The 15,267-nt window shown below is 46.1% G+C and overlaps 1 protein-coding gene across 1 annotated transcript in view; it reads left to right on the forward strand.

The window, feature by feature from the left end:
• The window catches only part of CCDC180 (coiled-coil domain containing 180), a 64,101-nt gene that overhangs the window by 37,977 nt on the left and 10,857 nt on the right, over positions 1-15,267 (forward strand). The window contains 8 exon segments of the mRNA XM_053908113.1: positions 1,895-2,014; positions 3,623-3,795; positions 3,965-4,082; positions 4,084-4,217; positions 5,818-5,895; positions 11,087-11,153; positions 11,925-12,066; positions 15,002-15,162. Coding sequence (XP_053764088.1) covers positions 1,895-2,014; positions 3,623-3,795; positions 3,965-4,082; positions 4,084-4,217; positions 5,818-5,895; positions 11,087-11,153; positions 11,925-12,066; positions 15,002-15,162 — 993 coding nt within the window.

A 15,267-nucleotide genomic window follows, 5' to 3' on the forward strand; every position in this document is an offset into this window, starting at 1 on the left:
TACTTAACCCCTGTTGGACCCATTGGAATTAAGGAAGAGAAGAGAAAACAGCCACCTTCTCTCGCCCCCAGCCCCTCCCTGGCAAGCATGTAGAGTCCAGTGAACGTGGGGCTTCAGTCTGACCTCGCTCCCCTGCTAATGTCACCAGGCTTCCCTCCCTGTATTTGGAACTCAGCCCTAGAGGAAAAACAGAAGCAGGCAAGACTCTGCCTTCTGAACAACCACTTTTTGTTTGATTTTTCATTTGCTCATTTTGATCATTGCACATGAACTGGTTACTACTGTTTTCTACGGTTACTACTGGTTAAAATGTCCAAATTAGAGCAGTGTGGATCAGCACATCAGGTCTCTGGATGTTTACGTTGTTTACATGCTTGTTTTTCTGCCACCAGCACACATCTCTGTCCCCTGTTCCACATCTGTCCCAGCCTCCCCGGGCAATCTTTTCCCAACAGCTCGACCAGGCACTCGAGAACCAGATGTCTCAACTGGAGGTTTCTTGAATGGGATGTTCCTTCCTCACCAAGCTTTGTCTTTTCTCTTCCGTTTCAGTGACTGAGTTGAGGTTTCATGTTTGTTAGCACTGAGAGGACATTTAGTCTCTATGCTTTTTCTTGCATAGTAACACATGCTTCTTGAGAAAAGTTCAAACATCCACAAAGCACTAAGTGAATACACATCCCTCATATTATTCTCATTTTTTTGCAGAGCCCCTGTGACCTCTGTGTTTTCATGCAGTTATTTCTGCATGACCCCTGGGGAACAGGGGGAAACCAGCTTAATCTGCCATGACTTCTTTATCAGTCCCTTTAGGGACAGCTCTGCCTCTCCAGAGCAGAAACATTTGTTCTCCTGCATTTCCTCACCTCTCCAACCCCCTCACTGCCCTCTTCTTGTGGTATCAGAGTGTTGGACAGGGGAAGGTTTTCACAGCCTTCTGGCCAGGTCAGGGGAACTTGAACTTGGGTGGGCAGGCAATCCTGTGTTGATGGAGGAGACTGGTTGGACACTTCTGCAAAACAGTGATCAGGAGATGGGAACGATGCATCAGTTGCATGGTGAAGGCAGTGGGGACCATGGACAGGTGTGGCCAGGGTCACATGCTCAGTGCCACATACATGGAGGGGCTTCAGGTTGCTGTGTGCAGAAAGGCAGGGAGGGAGGGAGGAGTGAGGCAGCGTGTCATAACTGAAGCACAGAGAATTGTGGCCTGGACAAGGTACCACCAGGGACACCTTCCAGTTCCAGAGTTGAGTAGAGGGGGAATGGTTAGGACTCAGAATGCACTAGAAATGAAGGAAGCAGAAGAGGCCAAGGCACCTCCTGGCCTGGGTCATGTACATAGGTCAGTGAACAATGCAGGGGACCAAGTGTGAGGACTGACAAGTGATGTGTGGGTACACGTAAAGGTGAACGTCCTTACACGTTCTTTCCTGCACACCTGGGGGCAGGGTGTGTGGGGTTGCTGCTTGAGGGGGTGTGTATCTGACCTTGTTGTGGAAATGGTTAGATCACTTTCCAGAAAGGCTGTGGTCATTTCACTCACACACAACGTGGCCATTTGGGGCCAAACATTTCCTTCTAAGAGCGTCAAAGCTAGAAGAGATTCCAAGGAACATTCTGTGTCCCACCACACAGATGGGGAGACCAAGTTGAGCTAACTCAAATCATTTGCCCAGAATGAACCCATAAAACCAGGACTAGAACTCCTGATGCCCAGTCAGTGAAAGATTTGCTGCCCCACTGCAGTTGCCCGAGAGAGCCAGCCAGCACCGCCCACTCTCCTAGGGCCCTCCCTGCAAGTGAGGGGCCTCCATCGAATCCAGAGGCCTGTGGTTCAGATGGAGGCAGGCGGCCCTCCTGCAGCTTGCTTCCTGCAGCTCTCTTCTCCTAGGTGGTGGCCACGGATGACCTCCTTGGCTTGGTCCGGACTTGGAAAGAAAAACTGGGCCAGAGGATTCAGTACCTGAATTGCAGGCTGGACATCGTATACACGACTCAAGTTGTCTTTACTGTAAGGAACAGACAGTAGAGGAAGGGAATGGGAAGTGGGGAAGGGTGGGTGAGCTGTCACGGCTGGGCTCTCAGGAGACCTGCAGAGCTCAGTAGAGCCTAAGGGAAGAGACGGCTCCCAGGGTCCTGCTGAACACCAGGCCTACCAGGTTGCCTTGGAAAGACCATAGGCTGTGCAGTCAGATCTGGGATTCAAATTCCAAATAGTCCACTTCCCTGCCATCTTAGGAGATTCCTCACTCCTGGCACCATCTCCTCACCTTCACCAAGACCTACCAGCTGCCAGCTCTCAGGCTACCCTTGCCTTTCAGCCTTTTCCTTCCCACCCACGCGCATAAGCAACCACTGGCTTCTCCCCACCCCACCTCCACCAACCTCTTCCTGCCCACATGGCTGCCCTTTTCCTCTCATGTTCCCTCATGATCCACTCCCTGAACTACAGCCAGACATAATGTTGGAGAAGGTCAGTCTGACTGTGCCACTCTCCTGATCACTCAGGGTGAAATCCACATCCTTCAACTGAGCCTTCACAGCAGCCTCTTTGGTCTGCCCTCCATGGTCTCTTCATTTCTCACCCCCACTCCCACCCAAAAGACATCACTTCCCACTGGGCCTTCTCTCACAGACCACAGTGATGTCTCCATTTTTAGGGGCTGTCTCTCCAGACTGTGTACCCCAAGAGGGCAGAGCTTCTGTCACCCCCACCCTGCACTCAGCCCCTCACATCAGGTTTTGAACACCAGAGACACTCAACCACTTCCAGGAGTGTGTGACATAGAACAATATGGTAATAAGTGGACATCCCTCAAGTTCTGCTCTCACTGCCATGTTTTGAACCAGTCCTTCCTTCTATGGGGAGGCGCTTCCCACCATGCCACCAATACTAACCCTCCATCATACCACCAGCATCATACCACCTGCGCCCTTCAAGAAAGAACTCTGGAGTCCAGCTAGGGTCCTTCCCTCTTATAGTCCACTGCTGAGACAAGACTCAAATAAAATAGGGAATAGCCTAACTAAGCCCTCATTGCAGGCCACTACTCCTACCCTTTCTCTAAGGTCCGACTTGTAGGGCCTGTTGGCCACTCACTTGTCCACACATTCATTCATTCATTCATTCACCCATTTTAAGAACACTGCCTGGACACATCTATGGGCTGGCCTTGTAAATCCACGACCCTCAGCCTCATGGAAGACTTTGGAACTTTTCCTTCATAGCATTGGTCACAATTTTGACTAGACGTTTATTTGTAGAAGTGCATGTTAAATGTTTGTCTCTCTGACTAGACTGTAAGCCCTATAAAAACAAAGATCACATGTTACCTCTCCACCCTGTGTCCCAGGACCCAGCCAGAGCCTTGCAGAAAGCAGTTACTTGGGAAATATTTTTGAAAGCCACATGCACGTATAAATGAATGAATGAATGACTCTCTAAAGGAGATATGACCATTACCATTTTTTAGAAGGAAAATACAGACTCAGAGAATCAGGCAGCTAGCCTCCCACTGCAGCCCCTGGGCAAGGTGGCATTGGAACATGAACCCAGCTGCCTTCATCCCTAGTATGTAGACTGGGCCCACACACTCAGGCTCTTCTCTTGGGCCTGCAGGATGACATCATGATCGATATGGAGGTGGAGAGTGACATCCTGGTGTCTTCAGAAGTCCTTGAAGAGGAAGCCAAGGTAGACTTGGTCACCCCTGAGTCCTTTGCCCAGCCGAGCCGCATGGGGAAGTCCATGATTGAAGACCCAGCTGTGGAAGTGGTCAAGAAGATCCTGCAGTGAGTGGCCATGGGGTGTACATGGCCTCAGTTTCCTCTTCTAAAATGGGCCTCATAATAGGACACATTCACATGGTATTATGTGCTAACTGGGATGGTACCCAATGCCTGCCCTGAGCTGTCCTCATGGTCACTGGGGAAAAGCTCATATCCTTTCCTTTGGTTTCAGACTTCCCAACTCAAAATGCTCAACCCAGCAGTGTGACAAAGATCGGTTCCAGACAGGTAGAGACAAACAGGCCTGTGGGTCTTGGGGCACTGGCGGTGGGAAAGCCAGTGTTGCCACCTGGTCCATCCTCACCTTGGGTCCTCTGTTCTTGTCCTGGGTGCTCATCACCCAAAGGCTTGAAGCGACACCGGAACCGGGGAGAACATGTCGTGAGAAAGGCCCTGTCCAGTGCCAGTGCCACTTCAACAACGAGGTAGGTCTGCTGGGCTGCTGAGGATCTCCCCTTCCCAGATGCCTTCCCTGTCCCCCTAGACATAGGCCAGAGACCACCCTGTCCATTTATCAGACTGTCCTCGGAAAGTACCACCTGTACTCACAGCTCTGAGACCCCAATGGACCCAGTGAGAAGTTTGCTCTGAAGCTGGTGTTAGTCAGCTCTGTGCTCATTCCTGCTGAGTGATGCAGCTCACACAGCCTCCCACCTTGAGAGCCCATCTGGGCATTCAGTGGTTTTCCATGGTCACAACTGGTAGATCCCAGCCCTCCTCCCATGCCCATTCTTCCCAGTCAAAAAGAGGGACATTGGAGATGGCTTTCTCTCCAGGAGAAATCCTGAGCCTCTGCATCCTGGCCAGGCACTCTGCCCATTATGCCCCTGTAGGGGTCATTAGACTCATTACTCAGTGAATGTGGGCCCACAGTGACACTGATTCAACAGAAGGCAAGTAACAGAGCCAGTGGCTGAACTGACTTTTGGGTCCTCTGTGAGCCCTCATTTATATGGTTTGATTCCTGGTTTTGAGGAAGTAGCAGTGAGGCAGTTCCTGCTTTGCATACCTCCAAAAGGTCCATGAACATGAATGCCATCTGCAACGTGGAAATAAACCTAAGACAAACCAAATGAGAAAAGCAAAGGCTATTTACTCGGAGCTTGGTACAGCAATGGAGTCAGCCATCATTACTTATGTTTTAGCAGAGACTCAAAGGCAGACAAGAGTGAAAAACTGTATAGTGGAGAAAAGGAAGGCTTTAAGTGTGCCTTTATTGGAGGCTGTTGATGTGGGGAAGCCGGAGACAGGCCAACTAGCAGCAGGGCATTCTATGTGATTATTTAGGGCTGTGTACTTGACTTTCCCTGATTGGTTCTAAGTTGCAAGCAGGGACAAAATTCAGGGAAGCTGTCAGTTAGTCATCAAGTCCCGGCCATTTGGAGATGATTGTTACAGGAGTTATTGTTTGGCATTCTGGATTGCCACTAGAGATGACAATATGGCTTCCTCCAGATCTGACTTCTATCAGGCTGGCTTCCCGAGTTGTTTATTATAGACAAGGAATTGGTTTCCTGGGCACGTTGCTGCAGGTTCTGGGTCAGAGTTCTGTATTTTTGTACAGTCCAGCTATTGCCCATCTGTATATTCAGTCTCTCAGTGGTTACAAAATGAAGTCCATGTTGCTGGGGCTGTCTGATGTTGCATGGGACATGCTTACACTAAAAATTATTTGCTTCTTATACGGAATTCAAGTTTAACTGGGCACATTGTATTTTTGTTTGAAAAGCACTTCAACCTGTTTTTCTTTGGGTCCTCCCCACAGGAAAGCAAGGATATGAATTTCTGGCCCCTTGCCCCTTCCCAGGGGCCTTGGGTCAGTTTTAGCAATAAGGACTTGACCCCCACGATAAGCATCTCCAAAGCTTTGAGGAGTAGGGAAGTATCTTGAAGGATTCAGGCCCATACATGGGGGTCACGGTGTCCCACAGGCAGATGCAGGGCCTCCAGCAAGTTAGGTGGGGCTCCCACAGACCTGCCTGTCTACCCCAGCCTCCAGAACACTGATCCACCTTTGTCCCACAGCATCACACGGTACTCCAAGCCCAACCGAATGGACAGAAAGTACCAGGTGCTCGGGGAGAAGCCACCGCCACCAGCTGAGTAAGTGGCACCTTTTCCTTTAAGTCCATTTTAACTTGTTGTCTCTGTGAAGGGGGTGGCTAAATCTGACACAGCTGAGGGGAAAATAAGAAGTGGGGGGGCAGAGCAGGAGAGATTTGCAAGGGGAGAGATGAGGGTCAAGGTCAGTTTGTCTCATCCCATTTCACCTAAATTTGTTGAGAGACATTTTCACCAAAATTTCACATTTTCTAAGTTAAGCTTTTTGGGGTAGTGGGAAGCACACCTCTTTCAAGTCTGGGATTTGTTTGTGGGTTTTTTTCTTCAATTTTTTAATGCCTCACCTCCCTCTTTCCTCTTTCCCTTTATTTTAATTTCATTTATTAAAACAAACTCTGTTCCACTTAATGGCTGCATTTCAAGCAAATAAGCAACTTCAGAAAATTGAAAGCAATCAAAGAGACTCAGAGATACCCTCTCCCCCTTAATCAGGGAACTCACCATCAGCCTTTTTGCCCCACTGGTCTTATCTCTGGGGTTTGTGAAGTTTGCAAAGAAGGGTGGTTTTCAGGGCACCTGGGCGGCTTAGTTGGTTAAGTGTCTGACTTTGACTCAGGTCATGATCTCATGGCTCGTGGGTTCAAGCCCCATGTCAAGTTTTGAACTGACATCGGAGAGCCTGCTTCGGATCCTCTGTCTCCCTCTCTCTCTGTCATTCTCCCAGCTCTCTCTCTAAGAAATAAATAAACATTAAAAAATAAAGAAAAGAAGAGTGACTTCAGGACCTAGAAGTTGGGTCCAAGTCAGCAGCTAGATGCTCCCTTGTCCCATTCAAAAAAGGCATTCCTCGTCATCAAAATCTTGACTTTCAACTTTTTATAGTTCTGTCATTTTATCACATGTGTATATTCATGTAACTATCACCACAATCAAGAAACAGAACTGTTCCATCACCACCAACTGTATGTCACTCCTGTCACCCCTTTATAGCCATACCCATGCCCTCTCCCTCTCCATCCCTAACCCTGAGCAACCACTGATCATTTTCCATCCCTATTATTTTGTCATTTCAAGAAGTTCATATAAACAGTCTCATACAGTGTATGACATTTGCAGAGTGGCTTTTTGTACTCAATATGTTGCCCTTGAGATCCACCTAAGTGGTCGCATGTATCAGTAGTTCATCCCTTTGTATTGCTAAATAGTTAGCCACAGTATAGATGCACCACAGTATTTTAGTGGTGAAAAAAAAGATCACAGGCTAAACAGAAAAAAAAATCAAGCACTTATGAAATCTCTGAAAGGGAGAGACTTACCTAGCATAACACAGTGGTGACTTGCTCAGAAAATGGAATCAGACTGATGATGTTTTTACCCCTACCTTGGGACTCTGGCTAAGTGACTTCTCCCCAAGCCTTCACCTTCCCTGTGCACGTGGGTAGAAGAGAGTCCTCTTCTTGGAATTGTGAAGACAAGCCAGCAAGTTGTCTACAGGCCGCCCTTGAGTAATGCAGGATCATCACTCCAAGAAGCACTAGATGAAATCACAAGGAAAAAGATGGAAAATTTTGGCAAATAAATTTTTAAACTCCTTTGAGATAAAATGCAATTAAAAGTTAGATAACAACCAGTCAAGACACAATAGTGGTAAATAAAGACAACAAAGGAAAAATTGGCTCCTCTCCCCATCCCCTTCCCCCAGAAAATTGCTAAAGAAATTTCCAGCACACAATAGGGTAAGGGGAGAATTGGAAGAGACCACAAGCGAGGAAGAAATAAAATTAGGAACAAACATGTGGACAAAACACTAATTCTCACTAGAATGCAAACAAATGAAAAGGGAACAAATCCATTCCATATTTTTCCCAACATTAACCAGTATGTAAATAGATTTTAGAGGAAGTTCCCAGTTTATCAAGGGAGGGTGCAGATGGTCCCTCCCAGGCACTGCCAGTGGGAGGTGTTAAGGAAAAAATTATTCTGATACTTGTTAAAACAGTAAGGAATACTTTATGTGGGACCATTGCAATAGGTGCCAAGACTGTTGCAACAGGGAAGAGGGATGGGGCTCAACTCAGAATACAATAAGGACAAGAGAAGATTTATAGCCAAAATGCAGAGTGAGGAGGTCAGTAGATTGAAAATTCAACGGTAGTGGATTCTTGCCTACTTAGCAGGATTCTTGCTGCAGGCAGGCCATGGCTATTGGAAATCAGAGGTGCTCAGATATTGGGTGGGGGTGGGTGGGTAGTATCTGAACTGACTTAACAGTATTTTTAATTATTTATTTATTTTTAAAAATCTTTATTTATTTATTTTGAGAGAGAGAGAGATTGAGAATCTCAGGCAGGCTCCATGCTGTCAGTGCACAGCCCAACACGGGGCTCGATCTCATGAACAGTGAGATCATGACCTGAGCCGAAATCAATAGTCCAATGTTTAACCAACTGAGCCACCCAGGTGCCCCTGACTTAGTAGTATTCTTACTAACATAGGACATAGCAAGCCAAAGGCGGTGTCCAAGGATGAGGCCTAGTCAAATAGTAGACAAGGGAAATAAAAGCAAAAATTAACTATTGGGACATCATCAAGATAAAGAGCTTCTGGGGGCACCTGGGTGTCTCAGGTGGTTAACCTACTGACTTTGGCTCAGGTCATGATCTCATGGTTCATGACTTCGAGCTCCGTGTCGGGTTCTGTGCTGACTGCTCAGAGCCCGGAGCCTGCCTCAGATTCTGTGTCTCCCTCTCTCTCTGCCCCTCCCCTGCTCATACTCTGTCTGTCTCTCATTCTCAAAAGTAAACATTAAAAAATAAGATAAAAAGCTTCTGCACAGCGAAAGAAACAATCAACAAAACTAAATGGCAACCGACAGAATAGGAGAAGATTTTTGCAAATGACATATCAGATAAAGGGTTAGTATCAAAAATCTATAAAGAACTTATCAAACTCAACACCCAATAAAACAAATAATCCAGTGAAGAAAAGGGCAGAGGACATGAATAGACACCTCCAAAGAAGACATCCAGATGGCTAACAGTCACATGAAAAGATGTTCAACATCACTCATCATTGGAGAAATACAAATCAAAATCACAATGAGATACCACCTCACACCTGTCAGAATGGCTAAAATTAACAACTCATGAAACAACAGATACTGGAAGGGGTGCAGAGAAAGGAGAACTCTTTTACACTGTTGGTGGGAATGCAAACTGGTGCAGCTACTCTGGAGAACAGTATGGAGGTTCCTCCAAAAAAACCCCAAACAAACAGAAGTATCTTACCAGCAATTGCACTGTTAGGTATTTATCCAAAGGATACAAAATGCTGATTTTGGGGTGTGCGTGGGTGGCTCAGCTGGTTGGGCATCTGTCTCTTGAACTTGGCTCAGGTCATGATTTCATGGTTTGTGAGTTTGAGCCCTACGTCAGGCTCTACACTGACAGCCTGCTTGGAACTCTCTCTCATCTCCACCCCTACCCCACTTGTGCTTTCTCTCTTTCAAAATAAATAAACTTTAAAAAATGCTGATTTCAAGGGGCACATGCGCCCCAATATTTATAGCAGCACTATCAACAGTAGCCAGATTATGGAAGAAGCCCAAATGTGCATCGACTGATGAATGCATAAAGAGGTGGTACACACACACACACACACACACACACACACACACACCACAGGAATATTACTCGGCAATCAAAAAGAATGAAAATTTGCCATTTGCAATGACCTGGATGGAACTAGAATGTATTATGTTAAGCTAAATAAGTCAGTCAAAATATATGATTTCACTTATATGTGGAATTTAAAAAACAGATGGACATAGGGGAAGGGAAGGAAAAATAAGATAAAAACAGGGAAGCAAACCGTAAGAGACTCTTCAATACAGATGGTAGGGGATGGGCTAAATGGGGGATGGGCATTAAGGAGGGCACTTGGGGTGAGCACTGGGTGTTACATGTAAGTGATGAATCACTGGGTTCTACTCCTGAAACCAATACTACACTGTATGTTAACTAACTTGAATTTAAATAAATAAATTTTAAAAAAAGAAAGATTTAAAAAAATCAGAAAACCTAACAGTCCAAAAATAGAGGATTGCAAACCATGGTGCTTACATACTAGATGGTGTTACACAGCCATTTAAAAAGATATCTTAATGTGGGGGAACACTTAACAAGTGAACAGAATGTAAAATACACATGAACCTAATTCCAAACTGACTTTAAAAGCAGCCAGAAGGAAATACAATAAAATGTTGGCATTCATTTTCTCCTTTGCTTTTCAGTATATTTCTAATTTTCTTTAGTTATGATGAGTGAATTTTAAAATGAAACAGTGAGTGGCCTATATACATATGTTTTAGAAATTGGCTGCATCACTTAACAAAAATTGTGAAAAATTAAGTGTCCTACATCTTAAGGTTCTAAGTTAAATTAAGTTCTAATACATCTATCCCTTCCCTTATTTCACTTTTACTATTGAGATAATTGACTTAACTGGCCAGGAATATCCACTGGTATTGTGCAACTTTGTTTAATAAAGCCCCAGTGTGTGCAGAGTCAGCCTAAATGGCAGAGGTACCGGAAGGCGGATGTTTGGTCCTACAGGAAGTCCTGCTTATTTGATTAATAAGAAATTGTTCTTTCTTCTTTCAACCAATACTGAGGTACAAATAAGTTCAGACCCTGTAGCAGGACTGGGGGTCCCATGGTGAGCAAAACAGACACATGCGGTCTGTCTAGATGGACTTTACCATCTTCTAGAAGAGAAGCCGGTCACAAAAATCAATCCCAAATCCCTCTGTGGGGAGTGTTGTAGGGCTGAGGACCACTCTGAGAGCATTGGACCAGGATGGTCAGGAATTGCCACCAGGTTAGGATCTGAGGAAGAGCAGGAGCAAATGTGACCAGGAAGAAAGTTAACCATGTTCTCTGGGGAGGAATCAGTGTGTGCAAAGGTCCCAGGGCAGGAGCAAGTAGCTACAATGAGTGATGAGGCCAAAAGAGAATAGACTCTTGGAAGGGGCCAAACCCAGCTTATCACATACAAGAGCCATTAAACTAGACAAATAGAAATATTAGGTGAGAACACACCTGGGAATCACATGAACTGTCCAATCCTGGCTGGGCTGCTGAGCACTCAGAATGTTCTGTCCATTTGGTTTTGTCCACACCATTTGGTGTGATTAGACAAGACCCCTCAGGGATCTGTCTTTTGTGTCTTTCAGGGATTTTAAAGGGATCATCCTGACCCTCCTCTGGGAGAGCAATGAGCATCTGCTGAATGTTGTGGAGGTGAGGGCTGCTGCCCAGAGGCCTCTGCGTGCCCCTGGACTGGCTGCTGGCCATATGTCCCCAGCCACCTCTGCCTCTTAGATTTTGCTGATAATGGCTTTGTGGGTGAAATTGAGAGAAAGGGACCCACAATCACAGCTACCTAGCTTCTGTCACTTCATGTGGTGTTTTCTTCATCCTAAAAATTAAACCTCATTCATTCATTTATCCATTTACTGAGCCACCAAACATTTCTCGGACACTTACTACATGTCAGATACTGGGTGGGCTAAGAGGAACAAGCCCAGTCTCTGTCCCTGGGAGGCCAGCACCCCGCGTAGGGCAACAGACATGGCGGCACCACAGGGAGATGGATGGGGCTGCTGGAGCTACCGAGTGCACAGTTCCAGCACACCCCATACAGGGCTGTCTGTGTGCGTTCCTGTCGGCCTCCCACTAGGCTGCAAATGCTTCAGAATGGGGTCTGTGAGTCATCCATATTTGTGGCCTTTGGCCTAGTACCTAGTTTGGCACTTCATAGAACGCTCTCAACCTGGTCATTGGAATGAGATTCCATTTGGGTCTTGAAGGACAAAAAAAGAGTTTTGCCATTCAGTCACTTATGCCTTGAGTACTGGGATATTGGCAGTGGTAAAAAGGGCAGTTGGGTAGGAAGAGTGACATCAGGAGAATGGGCTAGGAGGTGTGGAGAGTGGGGTGGAGGATGCAGGAGCATGGGCCAGAGCCCCATGGTGAGCATCCTTGCCCAGACAGCATCAACCTCTTTTGCAGGAGTTTTACCGCAAAGAGAAGCACTCAGTCACCAGGCCTGACTGCATGTACGAAAACTTTGACCAGTGTGCAGAGAATATCTGCAAGAGGATCCTGGAATACCACGTCCAGACAGACGAGTACCATAACTCCTGCCTCATAGGTGGGTCTGGGCGGCAGGTGGGCAGGCAGGTCGAGGGTGTGGCACATGCCACCAATTGAGCAGAGCCTGGGCCTCACAGCCTGGAGGGTGCCCTCCTGACCCGGAGGTCACTGAGGGAGGCACAGGAGCCTCCCTGTGAAAAGCTGCCATCTTGGAATTAGGTAAAAACATTGATCAGATTTAACTGGGAGGCACAACAACGCTGAAAAAAAATCACTTTTCTTGAGAAATCTGGTGATATGTATCACCAAAAATGTTTTGTTCATTGCACAGGTAATTTTGACAGCTTTATTGAGATAGTCACATACCACACAATCTGCCCGTGTAAAATCTCCAATTCAGTGGATTTTAGTATATGCTCAGAGTTGGGCAACAATCACTACTTCCCTGTCCCTCCATCACTGCCCCAGCCCTAAGCAGCCACTCAACTACTTTCTGCCTCTTTAGATTTCCTATTCTGAGCTTGCATATGCACGGAATCACTGTGTGCTCCTTTGTGACTGGTTTCTTTCATTCTGCATAACATTTTCAAGGTTCATCCGTGTTGTAGCATGTGTCAGTATTTCATTCCTTTTCATGACTCACTCTTATTCCATTGTGTGCATATGCCACGTTTTGTTTACCCTGCATCAGTAGACATTTGTCTGTTTCCACCTTTGGCTACTGTGAATATTGCTGTTATAAACATTCACATACACGTTTTGTGTGGACGTACGTTTTCCTTTCTCTTGGATGTATAGCTAGGAGTGGAATTGCTGGGTCATGTGGTAACTCTGTATTTGAACGTTTGAAGAAAACTTTCCACGGGTATTTGTTAAGTATCAACTGTATGCCTGGCCCATGCTGGGCTCTGATGACCCCGATAGACACAGCCTCCTGGAGAATAGGGACGTGAAAACAGGCAGGTAGAATACATCTTGCCATTTACATTTATTGTAATGACATTAAAGAGGCTGTGAAAACACGCCCAGCGCCCACCTTTGCCCATTTCTCCACGTTCCTCTGCATCTTTGTCCGTAGCCATGCGTGTTTTATGCGGTTGTAAGTCCTAATTATTCCTGCTGTGTTGGGTAGAAGGGGGAAATGATTGGAGGAGAGCTAGACCTAGTTTCAAGGCCCAGCACTGCCTTCTCTCTGCCTTATGACCTTGACCAAGTCACCTCACCTCTGTGAGCCTCAGTTTCCTTGTCTGTAAACTGGAGATAAAGACAACACTCACTGTGCAAGTGTTTTGAGGATTAAGCCCACTACACAGACTTGCCATATACAGAGGAAATAACCAGTGGTGGCTCTCACTACTGTGGCTGTAGAATGACTGGCATTGAAACTACTGGAGCATTTTGTTTCTCTAGCTCAGAATGTCCCCATGTGAAGTCTGGGATCCTATCCTATGTGACCTTCCTCAAAAGAAAGGTTCTGTGGTCAAATGTATGGGTTTGGGAAATGCCGAAGATTATGTCCCTCTCTGGAAGAGTCACAGTTCCCATTAAATGGAGACTTCCATTTCCTGAAATTTGGGAGTCCAGTATCCTGACCACCTTTCCCACTGAAAACATTTACAAGTATTGGATATACCATTTTTGGGATGAGCTCTTTTAATTGATGAGCTACCCATAAAGTAAGAAATACACAAGGGTCCCACATTGGGTGAAAATAGGAACTCCAAGAAAGAAATTGAACACTAACACATTGCCGTAAGGATATTGCTGACTCCCAGGTGAGCTTGAGCCTTTGTTTTCATGGCCTCCAGGGCTTTGGGAGCAGAAGACAAAGCCCCAGACCACCCATGGTGCAAAGTCCGGAAGGACACAAGCCACAGAAAACTGGGACCACCCCCTCAGGGCTCTAGCTGCAAAGTGGGGTAAATGAGACAGAAACCAAGTCCCCCTCCCCTGTCCTTCAGCACCACCAGCAGCAGCAACTAGAAGGAAACTGTCTTATTAAAAAACCTTGGTACTGGGTAAAGCAGAAGGGAAACTCTAATAAGAATCTGTAGCTATAAAATGGCCTTGGTGCCTGAAGTTAACTTTGTTTTTGTAGATCATCCAAAAGACCTCCAACCGACAATTTAGCTTAAAATGGTCTTGAATTAGTGGTGCCCAGATGCTTATCTGGTAGACGCCATAAATCCTTTCTAGAAAAGAAACCCACCTTCAATTCATGCCTCTAAGGATTCTCACAAGTCAAATTCCCAGAATAAGAGCTCACAATAAACAAACAACACACACACACACACACACACACACACACACACACACAGGGAAAAGGCCCCTAAAGCATGAGGCAGCAGAAGGAGATCAGTAAAGACTTCAGATACTGAACCTATTAGACACAGAATATAAAATAATGTATTTATTACAGTTAAATTAAAAAGGATACTGGAAACATGAGGGAGGAGTGAGAGACTATGAAAATGACCAAATAGATAGGAAAGAGAACCACATAGAACTTCTATATTGGAAAAATAAATAGCTGAAATTTTGAAATTGTGAATGGCTTCTACTATCAGAGTAAATTTCCAAAACACAATGCAGAGAAACAAAGAGATGATAGTCTGGGAGAGGTAAAGGGATATGGATGAGAAGGTAGGTGTAACGTAGAGCTACTTAGGGGTCCCCAGGGACAGAAGGGGACCAGGGTCGAGGCAATCTTTGAGGAGATAATGGATAAAACAGACTCCTCAAGGCTCCATGCACTTTTCATAAGCTGGGAAGTCCTGTAGAGTATTGAAGAGAAGTCCTTTGAATTTGCTTAATCCAGTATTTTCTGTACTGCTCTGACCATAGGATCCCTCCTAATGAGATAGCTATGACCACATTGTAGACCAAGTCCTTCTCTTTGGGAAATTGCTTTGGGGCTTTGTGGGAGAGATCACTTCAGCAGCTTGGCTCTGCTCTGTTCCCTTGCCTGGTCCCCCACCTCCCAACTCCTGTAGAATTACGGGCCCAGATGAGGAGATTTGAGGAGCTGCTGCCCCAGGTCTGCTGGCTGGTGATGGAGAACTTCAAAGAACACCACTGGAAAAGATTCTGTGCATCTGCCAAAGAGATCCGGGGACAGTTCTGGGATTATCAGGAGAAGCTGGAGATAAGGAAGGTGGGAGCCCCAGGACTAGTCCTCCTTCTCTGGGACCAAGGGCCCCTGGGAGCTCAGAAATGGGGGCAAGGAATAGGCAGAACTGGCCAGGCTGGCATCGTTGCA

Source organism: Panthera pardus, unplaced genomic scaffold, assembly GCF_024362965.1.
Source record: "Panthera pardus isolate Hobbes unplaced genomic scaffold, ASM2436296v1 HiC_scaffold_20, whole genome shotgun sequence".
Taxonomy (NCBI): Eukaryota; Metazoa; Chordata; class Mammalia; order Carnivora; family Felidae; genus Panthera; species Panthera pardus.